This window comes from Oreochromis aureus, linkage group 9 (genome assembly GCF_013358895.1).
Source record: "Oreochromis aureus strain Israel breed Guangdong linkage group 9, ZZ_aureus, whole genome shotgun sequence".
Classification (NCBI taxonomy): Eukaryota; Metazoa; Chordata; class Actinopteri; order Cichliformes; family Cichlidae; genus Oreochromis; species Oreochromis aureus.
The window spans coordinates 23,864,945-23,881,368 of record NC_052950.1 but is presented as its reverse complement, the minus strand read 5'-3'; the positions used below and the strand labels follow the sequence as shown (position 1 = coordinate 23,881,368).

Below are 16,424 nucleotides of genomic sequence, written 5' to 3'. Positions count from 1 at the left end.
GGCCTCAAAGGCCGGTGTCCTGCACGTTTTGGATATCAACCTAGGTGAACACACCTGAATCAAATGATTAGTTCTGGAGAACTTCAAGACATGTTGAGGAGGTAATTTAGGCATTTAAATCAGCCTTGTTGGATTAAGGACACATCTAAAACCTGCAGGACACCGGCCCTTGAGGCCTGGAGTTGGACACCCCTGGTTTACTGTAGTGCCTAACTTGTAACACCTTACTGCCAATCTCTGATTTGGATTCTTCCTTCATTAACACCCATTGCCACTGATTTTCCATCCAGCTTTTTCTTAATCTGCCAAACAATTTGTAGATTTTTCTAAATAAACTGGAACAAATGATGCATTTATGAGAAAGTCTGTTAGTAACAAAGTGCCTAAAGATACAATTTATATTTGGTTCTTTGCTAATTGTCAGTGTTGTGTCTACACTGGTTCATTCCCTGACTTCAGCTGCCTTTTTTATGCTGAAGGATCACTGTTAGTAAGTCACTCCAAAGAGCGTCCGAAGAAAAACTGACAGGCCTTCAAAAAAAGCCCGGAGAATTATTGTTGAAGATCTGAAATAACAAGAAATCCTGCCTTCTTGGAAGCAAGAGATAAATAAAATAATCTCAAGACTTCTGCAGCATACATTTTTAAATTATTCCTGCTGGACAGGAATTTAAAGTCTTTAAAATGACTAGAAAACAACAAAGACATGGTGCACATGGTGCTGGATTAGGGTGTGATTACACAACAGTCAGTATTACACTTTGGAGTCCAATAAAGTTTACAACCTCGTACGTTAACATTTATTTTGACAATAATACATATTCTGCCAACCAGGAGATAGCAGCAGTATTAGAGATGTTGATTAGACAAATATATTTCACATGTACAAAAATACTCAGTGGTATTGTGTTGTGTCTGATATAATCAGACATCTTCACCAGCAGGCTCCACACGTTATCTCTGGTTGGGACCCGCATTGCTCAACCCGATGTCTGTTTGAAAGGATTACAAGATAATAAAAAGAGATCAGTTGTGCTTTGAGAGGACAGATGCAAACAGGTCGACAGCTCCTCTGTAACACACATGTACTTACTCAGCCACGTCTTTGCAGGTGTATGTTACGTTTGGATCTAACTGATTCTGTAATTTCTTCAAGGATGCATTTGTACAGTCTGATCTGAAGATGTTAGAAACAGAAATGGAACAGAAGCAGTGAATGTAAGATCAGTTTAAAGACATTCATGCGCCGATTGGCTTCACTGATTTAAATCAAACAAATAAAGGACAACATTGTGATGACAGATTTGTGTAAAAAGAGGAAATCTTACTTGGTGTTCTTCTTCAAGGCCATAACAACATTCAGGCTACTGACCCTAAGGGCTTTAAGCCTCATCACCTCAATGCTTGCAAAAATACTGAAAAGAGGAAAAAAAACAAACAAAAATTTAAACCATAACCAGACCACAATTGTGGCTGTCTACAATAATCTTGCAGTCTCGTTGCTTTTAAAATGATTGCTCTGAAGATTAGGATCGTCTGTGACCGCTTCCTGCTAGTTGCCATCTTCAAAGCAGCAAAGCATCAAGACGGCGATAAAACAGCAATAAGACACAATCACTGTGCTATCATTTGCTATCAGACATTTCTTAACTTTTCTACTAAAAGTCATGAAACTGTTAGAGAAGCAGAAGCAGCCCTACCTTGTAGGATCAAATGGTGTGGTGGTGGACCCGCTTAGCATTGCCGTGACATCACCACAGGCAGCATCTGCATACTATGAACACACAGAGGGGTTTTTGAAGAAACACTCACTCGTCTTGTAAGAAAAAACTAAAAACAAAAATCTTTCTTCCAGTTTTTCTTATAGTTCACCTTTGAGTTTACCCAGTCTTTACTGGTCGATACACTCTTTAAGAAACAACAAAATCATTCCAAGAATAATTCTAGAGATTTGCTAAGATTATCATGCACATAAGGAAATGGTAGACTGATGAGAAAAACATAACAAATTCCAAGCATAACAATAAAAGCCCTCGATTGTCTTGGGAGAGGTCACTGTTTAGTAGGCAAAAACAGCATTTCATTCATAAAAACATTTAATATATTCTTGCACTCAGCTTTATCTCTTCCTTACTTTATGGTATGTGCTCTCTAAATTAATGCCAAAGTCAAAAGCTACTTTATTTAAAGCTATGTAGGCCTTGCATTTGCACTCAAATGCATTCAACTTATAAATTCAAGTTTATTATACACAGTGGAGCATGTCTACCAGGGAGCTGAATCTGTTTTAGGGGGGATATTCCCTTTAACTATTGAAATGCATAGCTATTGGTCTCAGGGCTCCTTTGAATGTGGGCTGCTGCTCACTCAGGAGAGCGCTCCATGGAGACCGACACAAAGCCTCATTGACAGACAACGAGACAGCGTGAACATTTCTTTTCTCTTTCACTATCACTTATACTCAGGAGGGATTTGCTGCACTCTGCAGTGCACTTATGTGCTATTTTAACCAATGCACGACCTCAGGAGTATACTGTTTAAAAGAGAGAAAGAAAAGCGAGCAAATTCATGTTGAAAACTTACAGCAGCAGAGGCACTTCTCCAAAATGAACGAACAGGGTTGTCTTCACACTCTGACCATTCGGGGCACCCATTAGAGAAGGTACCTGTGACAACAACATGCATATTTTCTTGGATTAGCTCTTCAAATAAAACACAACTAAAAAGAAAAAAAAGTAATCTCACAACATTAGATAAGACATACATATTACTATTGATTCTCATTATCATTTTTATACTATTTTATTATTGTCTTTGCTATTTATGCTAATTTTATTTATTTTAATGTCATTTTAATAATTATTTTTATATATATATTTTATTTATTTTTATATTTTTTAACATGTTCAATGTATCACTTTGGCATGTCAAGTGTACAGCACTTTGGGTTCAGCTGGGGGCTGATCTGAAAGTGCTATATAAATAAATTGCTTGCTTGCTTGATTGATTCATTTATTATTATATATCACTGTGAAATAGTCATGCATCTTCCAACAGTATCTGTGCCCTATCTCGTGAGCTGTTTCCTAATGTTTCTGCTTTAATATTCAGTGTACAGATATAATGGCAAGTATAACTCTCAGGGAGAATGAAAACATGTGTTTCTCAAAACATTAAACTATTACAAAAAGTTTATTTGAGAAAAAAGTGCTATTAATGAATCTTGATATGTCTGTTCTACTGTGGTTTGAATTATTCTTTTTAAAAGGGGAAGCTAGAAAGATGCTCTGCTGACATAGAAAGGCTTGTAGAATTCTATGTTTCTGTTTTCTGTAGCCTGATAGTGTTTAATGTTAGAAGGTTTCTTTCTTAAAGGACAGCCTAGTGCTCCAGTATGATTTATATAAACAACTGTCGGTGCTCTTTAGCTTGTGTGTAGTTTGTGAACTGTTCAAATAATAAATGTTTCTTATCTACTGCTTTGAAAGTGTTACCGTTTTTGCCTTCTTTTCCACACCACATCAGACCATCCAGGACAGATCCCAACAGAGTGTCCTCCAAAGTGACAAAACAATCCTTTCTCTTCGCAGTTAAACCATGGACCACATCCTTCATGTCACTCCAGAACATCACCTAACCCACAAACACAGATATCTATGCATTCTTAAACAGATCATGCATGATTGTGGCAGATGGGATGATTGAGATGGTGTAATCATTGATTATTACTTTGTTGCACTGAGGTTTGAAGGGGGCTGCAGCAATCGGGGATTATAAGCTTCCATTGGAACGTTACATGGATCCTTGTTCACCTAGGCCTTCTCAAAGAGATCCCATAACTTTAGACAGTCATGTCTGAAAAATAAATAAAGTTTGTTAATGTTTAAGTGTGTTTATACTTAAAGAAATGCTAAATATGCTAAATGGATGGAGATGGAGATGGAAATTAGCCTTTGGGCTATAATTTGGTATGTTTACATTCATGTAATTTTTTTACATTTATGTTCATTAACATGCAATGTCCTAAATAAATAAATTAAATTAAATAGTGCACTGCATTTACATAACTCTGATATATTTGTTCTTAAAAAACCCAAAACAAACCAAAAAAACAAAAACCTGCTGTCAGCAAAACCAGATGATTAAAAATATTATTGAAAGAAGTTCATGGCAGGGAAATTGCCATGGGGTTAGACCGTGGATGCTGAATGTGCACCTGCTGATATCATATTGTGTAACAAGCAAAATTCAAATATCACAAAAGGAAACAGACAAAAACACCTGACGGATAACCTGCAGTTCACATCTCATTTACTCAAGACACATTATCATTCTGTCTATGTACTGTATGTGCAGTGGTATACATTACTATTAGATATTAATGTCGTGCCAACCAGCTGACTGGATACAGAACATCAGCAGATCAATCACTGACTATAATACCGATCCTGCTGTTAAGCAGAGCAGCCTTGCCACTTGATGAGTTCAAATGCAGTCAATCCTGCATTTGTCAAGACCGCTCAAACATGCAAGTGCACATGTACACATTCATTGAGTAATCCTTAACTATTTGAATATTTTTAATAGATATTAATGTATTGATAATGTGTATTGTATCATATGTGCATGCATGTGTGTGCGCTTATCATCAGGCTGAAGCTGCCTTTCTCTTTACAGACATAATAAAAAATGTAAATAAAAAAAGTGTTGAAATATCATCACTTACTCTTTAAACTTCTCACACCTAGAGAAAAATGTAGATTTAATTTTCGTCTGACCGAGAGTCAGTCCCAATGACAAGGCGAGGATTAAAGTAATAAGAGCAGTGATGCCACCCCCAATGAGTACTTTCTTCCACAACCCCATTTAAAATGTGTAAAAAGTCATAAAAATGTAGACTTCTGGAGAAGTATGGCCAACAAAATGTTGTTTACTTTCACTATCGCGCGAGCTCGGACGTCTATTTATTGAGACGCAGAATGACCGCGCACACAAACTATTCAAGCTCTCTCCAATCAGAAGTCCTGTACAACCATAAAGGAGGTAAAAGAGCAAAGGACACGTACCAAGTGCTCATAAACGCATGTCATAAAAAACAGTAAAACAGTTAATCTTATCAGAAATATACTCAACTTATTTTATTTCTACTACATTTTCAACCTGTTGTGACAAATTAATCAACATTATTAGTGTCCAACCCAGCACCAGACTCTGTTTGCATTCAGAACTGCCTTCATTCTTCATGACATACTTTCAACAAGATGCTGGAAACATTCCTCTGAGAACGTGATGACAGCATCTCACAGTTGCTGCAACTTCCATGATTTGAATTTTCTTTTTCACCACATGCCACAGGTGCTCTTTTAGACTGAGCTCTGGTGACTGTGGAGACCATTTGAGTGCAGTGAACTCACTGTAATGTTCAAGGAGCCAGTTTATATTATTTGAGCTGCCCATCCCTTTACATATGGGGTTTAAGTGAGGCTCAGTACTAAGTTGTACAGTTTTGGTACAAAGTTGTCAAAAATATCCCTCACATCATTACAGCAACACCATCAGCAGCCTGAACTGTTGATACAACACAGGATGGATTCACACTTTCATGTTGTTTACCAGAGAACTACCGGTCTCTGGATAGTTTCTGTTTTTCAGATCACTCTGTGTAATCTCTAGAAATGTTTGTGGGGGAAGAATTCATAGCTTTTATATTTTCTTTGTGAGCCCTTAAAGATAGATACCCAGAATGGTGTTTCAGAGATTACAATGCTGAGGCACCCAGTGTCAAAAAAGAGGTTATTGAACCCAGTTAAATCAAATATACTTTTTTTCTATGCCATGAATATCTGTCTTGTTTTAAGACAGAGCGCTAGTTTTCACTTTTCAGTTAAATTAACACAACCCTGACAGTGAAACAAGAAATTTTGTCTTCAGAAAGCACACTAACCCTGCTAATTAAATGGGATCAGTGCAGTTCAGGGGGCAAAGGGGATTGGAGCACACTGATTAACTCGCAGGTTTTAATTCTACAAATAGACGAACGTTTCTAATGAAGTCACAGCAGTACCAACCAGTGTTGGTCAAGTTACTTGAAAAAAGTAATCAGTTACTAATTACTGATTACTTCCCCCAAAAAGTAATCCCGTTACTTTACTGATTACTTATTTTCAAAAGTAATCAATTACTTAGTTACTTAGTTACTTTTTAAAAACACGATTTACAACCTGAACAGGTAATAAAGCGATAGATCTTTCAGCCCAATTCTACTTTTTCTGCATAATTCATCATACAAAATGTAATCAAATGGAAACGTCTCTTTTTAAAACTTGTTTTATTAGTTTTAATCTTTTAACTTTATGCATCAAGCAAAAATTAAATTATATGCAACATTCTCTGACTGGAAGAAATTTGTTTAACATTTAAACCTATTTTCTGCACATTCCAGCACATAAAATAAAATTTTTTTATGTTTACACTCACTCTTTCAAATAGATGCAAGTAAAACACAGCAGAAAATAAATAAAATCAAAGACTAGCGGTCCTGTCGCTCTATTTTCACCTGTAAAGCAGGACTGGGTTAGGCGGAGGTTTACCCTGGTGCAGGTGTGCTGCAGCGGTCAGTGGAAGAATCCATGAGTTTCTCTGTGAGTTTCACATTACGTCGTAGTGCACTCGGTGCTTGCTTGGAAGTTTAGGGTTTTTTTCGCTGTAAAAGAAGTTTTCTTCCACGCACAACGGACACTAATGTTTTTGTCACTTTTATGGAATCAAACTCAAAATAAGGTCAGTACTTCCACGCTTTAAACGCTGCATGCTACACTCTGTCCCGCACTTCGATATATTATGATCTGCAGACAGCTGTTGTCACGAACGTCGCACTCGCTTACGTCACTGTCATGAGACGTTCTCGCAAAAAAATCACGGTTTAGTAACGCAGTAACGCAGCGTTCCTACGTGAAAGTAACGGTAATGTAATTACCGTTTTTGCAATAGTAATCCCTTACATTACTCGTTACTTGAAAAAGTAATCAGATTACAGTAACGCGTTACAAGTAACGCGTTACTGCCCATCTCTGGTACCAACAGATGAGTCTGTTTGCAACATTAAAGGTATTAGACTAAAGTAGATTAATCAGTTCTAAGGATGACAGTGTTTCCAGTATTCATTATTCCTTTTTTTGGATTTACTTTGAAAGTGACACTATAACCTCTGTGTAAAAAAAAAGTAGCAATAAAGCACATTTGATGACTTATACCGCATAGGGTTAACCAACAATTGTCACATGATATGATGCTTTGGTCTAAGACCACTATTCCAGATTCATAATTAACTTTGATGTCATGAAACTTCCAAACACTGAACATTAACACTGGTCATTGTCTGTACAGGTCCAGTGAAAACCTCTGGATTGGAGGATTTGGATCAGGTCTACAATGGATCCTTGACTACATGACTCTCTGTCAAAGAAAAATAAAACAACACAAAAAAATAAATAAATTGTGAAGCGCTTTGACTTTTTTTAAGGATCAACACTATTAAGTTGCAGTGACCTTTGACCTCTCAGGCCCACTGCAACTTTCTGATAGGTTGCTATTTACAAGCTTTAAAGGATAACAATTTCACTAAGCAATAAAAATCATATCAGTTATTTGCCAAACTTAAAGACAACCTTTGGGCTCTGAAAAATAGTTATCCTGTCTATTTCAACTGTGTTGCCATTATACAACTGCATGACAACATCGTCCGGTCACCGAGCTCTAGTGCAGTCATAAATGATGTGTAACTGTGGGTTTCAAGTTTCAGTATGTCGTCCTAACATTTAACAGTTGAATATGTTCGATCTTTTGCCTTTGACACAGCTGATCATGGTCTCCTGATTGAGAGACTAAAAACTTCTGGGAATCTGCTTTTCAGTTTGTGTCATCTTCTGTCACTTTGTCTTGTGGTGTGCCCAAAGGTTAGGTCCTCAGGCCCATCTTATTTGCCTTGTCTATGCTTTCACTTGGACACAACTTCAATAACTTTGAAGCCATCTCATACTACTTTATTTATACCGATGATATCCAGTTGCAAATGTCATTCAAACCCCAGAATATAGCTGCCCTTTATGACTGCATTAATGTTATAAAGAAGTGGATGACAGCCGAGTATCTGTCCTTCTTATCTGTGCCTGCGCAATTTCACTTTCAGTTTTATTAACTGTCAGAAATGTTGCTTTTGATCAGGCAGTCAGCTTTGATAAGCATCTTTACTGTTTTGTAGAAACAGTTCTTCTCTTTTGTGCAACATTGCCCATCTTAAACATAGCACTGTGGAAACAATTATTGCCCCCTTCCTGATTTGCATATTTGTCATACTTACGTTTCAGATCTTCACACAAATTTTAATATCAGAAAAAGGTCAACTCTCAGCTCCCAATCGTGCACCGTTGCCAACAGGCCAGGCGAGGTGTTTCGGACTGGTGCTGCTGGCTTCTCCCCAGCTTTTATAAACGTGACTGTATTCTTTACTGGGCAGACGCTGTTATTGTGACTGATCCCACTGCAGATGGAATCCGGTACAGCCTTCAGGACTCGATCGTGTCGCCAGCGATATCGCCCTTCGCCCAGGGCTTTAACGTAGCAACTTAAAATGTGCTCTAGGGTTCCTCTCTTCTTCTTTTTTTTTCCCGCCTGTCCCGTTTGGTTCTTTTGCCGTCAGAATTATTGTCTAAAGGCAAAGAAAGATGCCCAACGGATTTACTTTACCAGATGAACCATCCCGGCCTTGCCGTATTGGTCTATTTGATTCACCTTTGCTTTTATTGTTTATTTTGTTTTATTTTCACTTGCTACACACGGGACAGACATCACTGGGGGAAAGAAAAGGGAGAAAAAAAGAGAGGTAGGGAAAGAAAAACAGCGGGGAAGAGGAACGGTGATAAAGGGCAAAAAACAAAAAACAAAAAACAACAAAACAAACAGACAAAAAATACATATATCAATCACCTGGATCACATGTTGAGAAAGAAAAAAGAGAAAACAAGCAAAAAAAGAGAGCAATATAATAAACAACATCATCGCGATAATCTATGTGAATATAACAGTAAATAAATACTAAATATTGAATATTATTGTGCAGCACGTAGGATCGACAGCGCACAGTGTGCTTTGAGGTAGGAGCCAAAAAGGGTGTAGTTTGTGTCTGTGAGAACCCGTGTGTACACCTGTGAGCATGAGCCCGCTTGTATTTAAAAGGTTCCTTCATGTAATGATCTGCTAGAGGGTGTGGGGAGCCATAGCCCCGTCCTCCAGGGCATGAAGCAGGTATGGAGGAGATCCAGGCTCCAGACATCCAGAGGCCCCCAGAGCACAAGAGACCAAGGAAGACCAACTGGGGCAACCATGCCACTCTCCTGGAAAGAGCTGAGGAGAGCCCCAGATGAGGCGTCACTCAGCAGCCGCGGAGCAGAAGCCAGGGGGGGTTGCAGTGACGTGCCCGTGAGCTCCGCCGGCAGCCAGCTGTGCCAGAGTGACCCAGCCCCAGGCCGAGAGGCCGAGGGTACCCCACCCCCCGAAGGAGCCCGAGCGAGCCCTAGGCTCCAGGCACCAACAAACAGCCACCAGGAGTGAGCCGGTGCGTACCTGGACGCCCATCCCCGGACACCAAGAACCACCAATGCACCGATGTCTGAGGGCGTCTGCCACTGGCAGGGGGAGTGGTGGGGGGAGATCCACCCCCATACCTTGGAGGGTCTGAGATGTCCTTAGAGAGGTGGCATCTGATACCCGACCTGACATATAGACACAGACAAACAGGCACACACAGATACAAACATCCATTCCCACCCCCATGCTCTCATATGCAATTGCTCAGCACTCACCCTACGTGGAGACAGACATAAATAGACACTGTACACACAATCACACTCCCCAAGCGTACTCTATACCCCAGGTCTAAGTACCCTTGCCCCTGGAGGGAGAAACTGCACCCAGACCCAGGTAGTGTTACCCTCTTCCCTGGGGTGGAGAGAAGCAGACCGCCCCGACTCCACAGCAGCAGGGAGGCCCTCTCTTCTGACAGAGAAGACAGCCTGGTGTCTCCACCTTCCCCCACGTGAAGAGATTCGATGGACTTGGTAGCACATCATATACCGCCTGGATCAGGAATTTTATCCGCTGGGGTTCAGCTTTCCATAGCTCATTCTATGTGACCTTGCGCTCTACAGCTTGCTCCCATGTTGCTCCCATCTTGTCCAAGCCACCTGTTGCCTCAATTGCACCATTTGGCTGGCTCGCGTCTCCTCAACTCCTGCTCGCACCTCCTCAAGGATCAGCGACCGCCTCTCTTTTCCTCATGCCTTGTCATAGTTAGGTGTTCTACTGCTACCCTGCTACCTCTCCCCTGGGCCACTGTACCCACCAGCACCCTTTGCTGTAGCCTTGATACTGCAATGTCTACAGGCTCAGCAGCTCTCCACTTCCGCCCCGTCCTAACCTCTATTCCAGCCAGTGCGACCCAGGGGTCACTGAACTCCTGATATTGGAGCAGCTCCCTGGACTGACTCACCATGAATTCCTCACTTAGGCTGCTAAAGGGGAGCTTCAGCTTGTTGTTATAACCATACAGAGCAATGCTGCTCAGGCTTCGTGGCAGTCCCAACCACCTGTGCAGAAACCTGCTGATCCTCATCTTGAAGCCTTCCACTGTTGAGATGGGAACTTCGTAGACTAAGAGGGGCCACAAAATTCAGGGCAGAATTCCATGCTGATAAATCCAGGCCTTAAACTTGCCAGGAAGGCCAGATTTATCCACTGCAGCGAGCCAGGTCTTGAGGTCTTCGTTGGTCGCTTGTATGGAGGCTGCATGTTAAATACCTTACCTAGGCTCTTCATGGGCACCTCAGTAAGTGATGGTATCTTGATGGTGCCTAGTGAAAACAAATATTTATCAGTAACGTTTCCTTTCTTCAGCATAAGAGACCTCGACTTGGTGGGTTTGAACCTCATGCGTGCCCAAGAAATCATCTCCTCAAGACCCTTCAGTATCCACCTGCACCCTGGAACAAATGTAGTTGTCACCGTCAGGTAGTCCATGAAAGCTCTGATGGGTGGCTGCCTGACTCCAGACTTCGTGAATGGCCCTCTACACTGGACTTCTGCAGATTTAACCAACATGTTCATGGCAAGAGCGAAAAGGATGGGCGAGATCGTGCATCCAGTGATGAGCCCCTTTTCAAGTTTATGCCAGTCAGAAGTTGTTGTTCCGGAAGAGACTCTCAGGTGGAAGTTGGCGTAGTAGTCCAGGATAAGGTTCCTGAGCTTTTCCGGGATGTAGTACCGGTTGAGTGCCTGTTCTACCAGCTTATGGGGTATAGATCCATAGTCATTTGCGAGGTCGAGCCATAGTACTGCCAGGTCCCCTCTGTTCTCCCTGGCTTCCCTAATGAGCTGTGTGACCACGCCTGTATGCTCCAGGCACCCTGGAACCTTCGGGATCTCTGCTTTCTGGACTGAGTTATCGATGTAAGAGTTCTTCAAAAGATTTTCTGTCAGTTGCTTAGCGACGACACTAAAGAGAACCTTCCCTTCAACACTCAGCAACGAGATGGTCCGGAACTGATCGATGTTTTTGGACCTTTCCTCCTTTGGGATCCACACCCCCTCCGCTTGTCTCCACTGGTTTGCTACTTTGCCCCTCCTCCAAATCACCCTCAGGATTTTCCAGAGCCTAGTCAGTAGCCTCGGACAGTTCTTGTAAACTTTGTAAGGTACCCCACTGGGTCCCGGAGCGGAGCTTGCTCTTGCTCTCTTTACCACTTCCTGGATCTCCTTCCAGCTGGGCTCCTCCCCATCAAATTCCTGCTCTGGTGTCGATGGGTTGATCAGGGCTTTACACGGACCAAGATCTTGCTCTCTACATTCATCACTGTAGGTCTCCTTGAGGTAGTGGTGGACCTCACTTTTAGGGCAGACAAGATGCCCACTGCACTTCTCTTCTAGCAGGTGTTTTGTGACCCCAAAAGGATTCGCTAGGAATCTCCTGGCTCTCTCCTTCCTCCTGTGCCACTCAGCTCTCCTCAAGGTCAATAACCTCTTGCGGATTATGCTACGTAATTCTGCAAGGGGTCCCCTCTCCTTTTCACTCGCCACCTTGAACTGCTGCCTTAGGCTCTTCAGTTCCTGCCTTAGCTGATGTATCTTGTTGGCTCTGTTGTTCAAGGTGTAAAGAGGCTTTGCCGTCTGCTTCTCTTCTTGTCCAAACCTCTCTACAGCTAGGCTTACTATTATTGTGGTCATTGTCTTTAGGCGTTGTTCAACTTGTCCTTTGGCAGTTGCTTGCAAGATGGTATCAACGTCTTCATCGAAATGATGCCACTCATTCTCCTTGTGAGCTTGAGGCCACTTCACCCGACGATGTTCTGATGACCTGTGAGCTTCGGGGCATGCATCACCTGGAGGCTTCGTGCACTGTGGGGTGACTCCGGGCCTGGTTCCTCCTTCGTCTCACCAGGCGTGTTTCCTGCGCGCTGTGATGCCACATAAGCACTCACTACTTTGCAAAAATAAACTTGGTTTTAATTTAGCCCATTTAACCTTTTCATTGCTCTGCATACAAAAAATAAACATGGAAAATATTGTGCTTATATTTGACATTACAAACCTGGTTTCATTCATCTACTGAAAGCTGGAACCATAAATATCAGCAAGGCATTATTATTACTCCAGTATACAAAAACATGCTGTGTCCAAATTAAATGCTGCAAACACTTCTGCTCCATGTTGACATTGACTGCATCATAATTTAGTCATTGTTTGTCAAACCTGTCAGTGTGCTCATCCACTCCATTAACACTGTTATTATCAAGCCTTCCATGGATTTAGTTTAGATCTTTACAACTTAAAATAAAAGGTTAACTGCTTTCACTTTCACTCTTAGCACACATTATAATATATCAACCATCTGACATATGTATATATAAATTACTGGGCGAGTTCCTACAAAAACACGCATATCAACTTCTAAAACAGGGTAAACAGATAATCTTATCTGGATGGGAGTGACTGGCCACTAAACCGTGATTAACAATATGAAAGTATGGTATTCATTCTGCTATATTTACAACTTTAAAGGTCAACTGCTTTCACTTTCACTTTCACCCTTTTTGCATTCATTATAATGTAATGTAACCTTTAATGTAACCTTTAGATAAATACATCATACATTCAAATACAATATATAAGGCAAGAGTTTTTACAATTCTAATGACTTTGAAAGTCAATATTTGGAATGACCACCTTTATTCTTCAACACAGCCTGAACTCTCTTAGGTAAGCTACTTGTTATTTCTTTAAATACTCTCCAGGAAAGGTTTCAAGGCTTCTTCAAGGACATTCAAAGCATTTCTTTGAATGATGGCTGCCTATCATTTTGTTCTCTGTCAAGATTGCCACGCTGCTTTAATAATGTTGAGGTTTGGGCTCTGGGGAGACCAATCCATGACTGATGGTCTTCCACTGTGTGTTTTTATATATCTAGGTACGCTTTTACTGCATCAGCAGTGTGTCACTTCTTTTGTCTTCTTTTGTGCTCCACTTGTCCAGGTTCCTCAAATTCTTAAGGACACATTGGCCCACCCTACAGACATGTTCCAAGTTTGCTTTGTGAATCACCTTGTTGGTGCAAAAATACAATTATATTTCAGCCGAACTGTGTTATGTTTGGAATTTGTAGATTTAATATAAAAATAAAAATAAATGGGAACAAATTATGTGTTGTTCAGAAAGTCTGCTATGGGTACTTTGGTGATCAGTGTTGTGTCTACACCAGCTCATCCCCTGACTTAAGGTGGCTTTTTTATGCTTGAAGCATCACTCTTAGTAAGTGGCTCCAAAGTATGTCCAAAGAAAAGCTCTGACAGGCCTTCAGAAAAATGGAAAATTATTGCTGAAGAAATAAAGAGAAATTCTCCCTTCTTGGAACGAAAATTAATAAATGAGGGGAGTCTCAAGACTTCTGCACAGTACGGCATACATTTTTAAATGATTCCTGCTGGACAGAAAACACCTAGAGACTTTAAAATGACTAGAAAACAACAAAGACATGGTGCACTTGGTGCGGGATCAGGATGTGATTGCACAACAGTCAGTATTACACTTTGGAGTCCAAATAAAGTTTACAACCTTCTATGTTAAGATTTTATTTTTAAAACACTGCATATTCTGCCAACCAGGAGATAGCAGCAGTATTAGAAATGTTGATTAGACAAATATATTTCACATGTACAAAAATACTCAGTGGTATTGTGTTGTGTCTGATATAATTAGACATCTTCACCAGCAGGCTCCACACCCTATCTCTGGTTGGGACCCGCATTGCTCAACCCGATGTCTGTTTGAAAGCAGTACAAGATAATAAAAAGAGATCAGTTGTGCTTTGTGAGGACAGATGCAAACAGGTTGACAGCTTCTCTGTAACACACATGTACTTACTCAGCCACATCTTTGCAGGTGTATGTTATGTTTGGATCTGACTGATTCTGTAAATTCTTCAAGGATGCATTTGTACAATCTGATCTGAAGATGTTAGAAACAAAAATGGAACAGAAGCAGTGAATGTAGGATCAGTTTTAAAACATTCATGCACCGATTGGCTTCACTGATTTAAATCAAACAAATAAAGGACAACATTGTGATGACAGATTTGTGTAAAAAGAGGAAATCTTACTTGGTGTTCTTCTTCAAGACCATAACAACATTCAGGCTACTGACCCCATGGGCTTTAAGCCTCGTCACCTCAATGCTTGCAAAAACCCTGAAGAGAAAAAAAAACAAATAAAAAATTCAAACCACAAACAGATGTATTGTGAGTGTCTACAATAATCTTGCAGTCTCGCTGCTTTTAAAATGATTGCTTTGAAGATGAGGACCGGGTCTGTGACCGCTTCCTGCTAGTTGCCATCTTCAAAGCAGCAAAGCAGCAAAAATATTTACATTAACTACTTACATGCAGAGTCCAGTCAGCCTTGCTTTTATATAGGAACCCAGAACAAAACCCTTAGGCAAACATGTGAGTCGAGTCCTCTATTGGAAAGAGACAGACTTACTGCAGTCTGGTGAGAATCCATCTGTGTCCATAAGTTAGGTGGTACTTATTTGCAAACCTTTGCCCTCTGTCTGAGTCTGCGACTGTTTAGAGTCAGGTCAGCCACCAGCTGGTGACCTTTGCTACTGCATTTCAATCAAAATTGGTCCCCTAGAGGTTGTGGACTATTGATTGATTGATTGATTGATATACCTTTATTAGTCCCACAAGGGGGAAATTTCACAATTTCATGCATCCTCAACCGTCAATCCATGTAATTATTTCCTAGACGCTGTCCTCTTTTTACTCTAGTGTGACTGAGATATAAAAGAAAATTTCTTCTCATGTAACCTAAAAGCAAAACTGGACCATAGAGATAGAGCCCAAAGGAAGCAACATCAAAATGATCCCAAGTGGAGACGGAAACATTTAAATCTGACTTGGTTTGTAGAGCAAGAACATATTTTTTACAACAGCCTTTGACCTTGTGCAACAAAGACAATAATAACTGTTTTTTAATTGCACTTTTCATAATCTACGATGATAAGGCAGACAAGAGTTATTTTTTTGCACCTAGTCATTGAAAACAATTGTGGAAAAATAAATTGATGAATAAAGAACTAAGTACAGTTCAGAGCAAATCCTTGCGATAACTTAGCTTAAAACTTGGCGCATATGCCAGTGTTACATTGGTGGCTCTAATTATGATTAAAAGAAAATAAATTTCTTAACGTTTCTCACTAAAAGTCCTGAAAGTATTAGAGAAGCAAAAGCAGTCCTACATTTCAGGATCAAATGGTTTGGTAGTGGATCCGCTTAGCATTGTCGTGACATTACCACAGGCAGCATCTGCATACTATGAACACACAAAGGGGTTTTCAAGAAACACTCAGTCATCTCATAGTAAACAACTAAAAACAAAAAAAATTTTGAGAATCTCTGAGTTCATCCAGGCTTTACGGGTGTGTATGCTCTTTAAGAAACAACAAAATCATTCCAAGAACAATTCTAGAGTTTTGGTAAGATTATTAAACACACAAAGATTTAGGAGTAAAATTCCAGTATAAACCCTCTCTAATCTCTGGAGTGGTCACTGTTTAGTAGTAGTGGTATAATCCAACAAAAATAGCATTTCCTTCATAAAAACATTTAATGAATTTTTTTACTCAGCTTTATCTCTTCCTTAATTTATCGTATTTCTGTACTCTCTGAATTAATGCCAAAGTCTAAAGCTACTTTATTTAACCTGTTAAGCCCCAAAGCGTTTCTGAGCTTCTTGCCGAAAAATGAATAGACTATTTCTCTGCAATTACAAACTCTGTGTAAACAACCTTGGTATCAAAATAAAGCTAACACTTGTGAG

General features: G+C 40.3%; 1 protein-coding gene, 1 long non-coding RNA gene and 1 pseudogene across 3 annotated transcripts; all 3 read right to left on the bottom strand.

The window, feature by feature from the left end:
* Window positions 1-870: 870 nt before the first annotated feature.
* LOC120441989 (ADP-ribosyl cyclase/cyclic ADP-ribose hydrolase 1-like) lies at window positions 871-6,616 on the bottom strand. Of its 2 annotated transcripts, none has more exons than XM_039617683.1 (8): window positions 6,557-6,616; window positions 3,730-3,855; window positions 3,495-3,633; window positions 2,584-2,666; window positions 1,701-1,774; window positions 1,329-1,415; window positions 1,094-1,177; window positions 871-992 (listed from the first exon to the last, which is right to left on the bottom strand). In XM_039617683.1, the coding sequence occupies exons 3-8, from the start codon at window positions 3,628-3,630 to the stop codon at window positions 935-937; spliced, it is 522 nt and encodes a 173-aa protein (XP_039473617.1). In that variant the 5' UTR covers window positions 3,631-3,633; window positions 3,730-3,855; window positions 6,557-6,616; the 3' UTR covers window positions 871-934. The 2 variants fall into 2 exon arrangements, with proteins under 2 accessions (XP_039473617.1, XP_039473616.1); XM_039617682.1 differs by lacking the exon at window positions 6,557-6,616 and adding an exon at window positions 4,727-4,919.
* Window positions 6,617-8,370: 1,754 nt separating this feature from the next.
* Window positions 8,371-13,625, bottom strand: LOC120441829 (annotated as a pseudogene).
* A 544-nt stretch (window positions 13,626-14,169) lies between these two features.
* LOC120441677 lies at window positions 14,170-15,528 on the bottom strand. The gene is made up of 3 exons (XR_005614178.1): window positions 14,705-15,528; window positions 14,470-14,553; window positions 14,170-14,368 (listed from the first exon to the last, which is right to left on the bottom strand). It is a non-coding gene; the product is annotated as an uncharacterized LOC120441677 (long non-coding RNA).
* Between the last annotated feature and the right edge of the window lie 896 nt (window positions 15,529-16,424).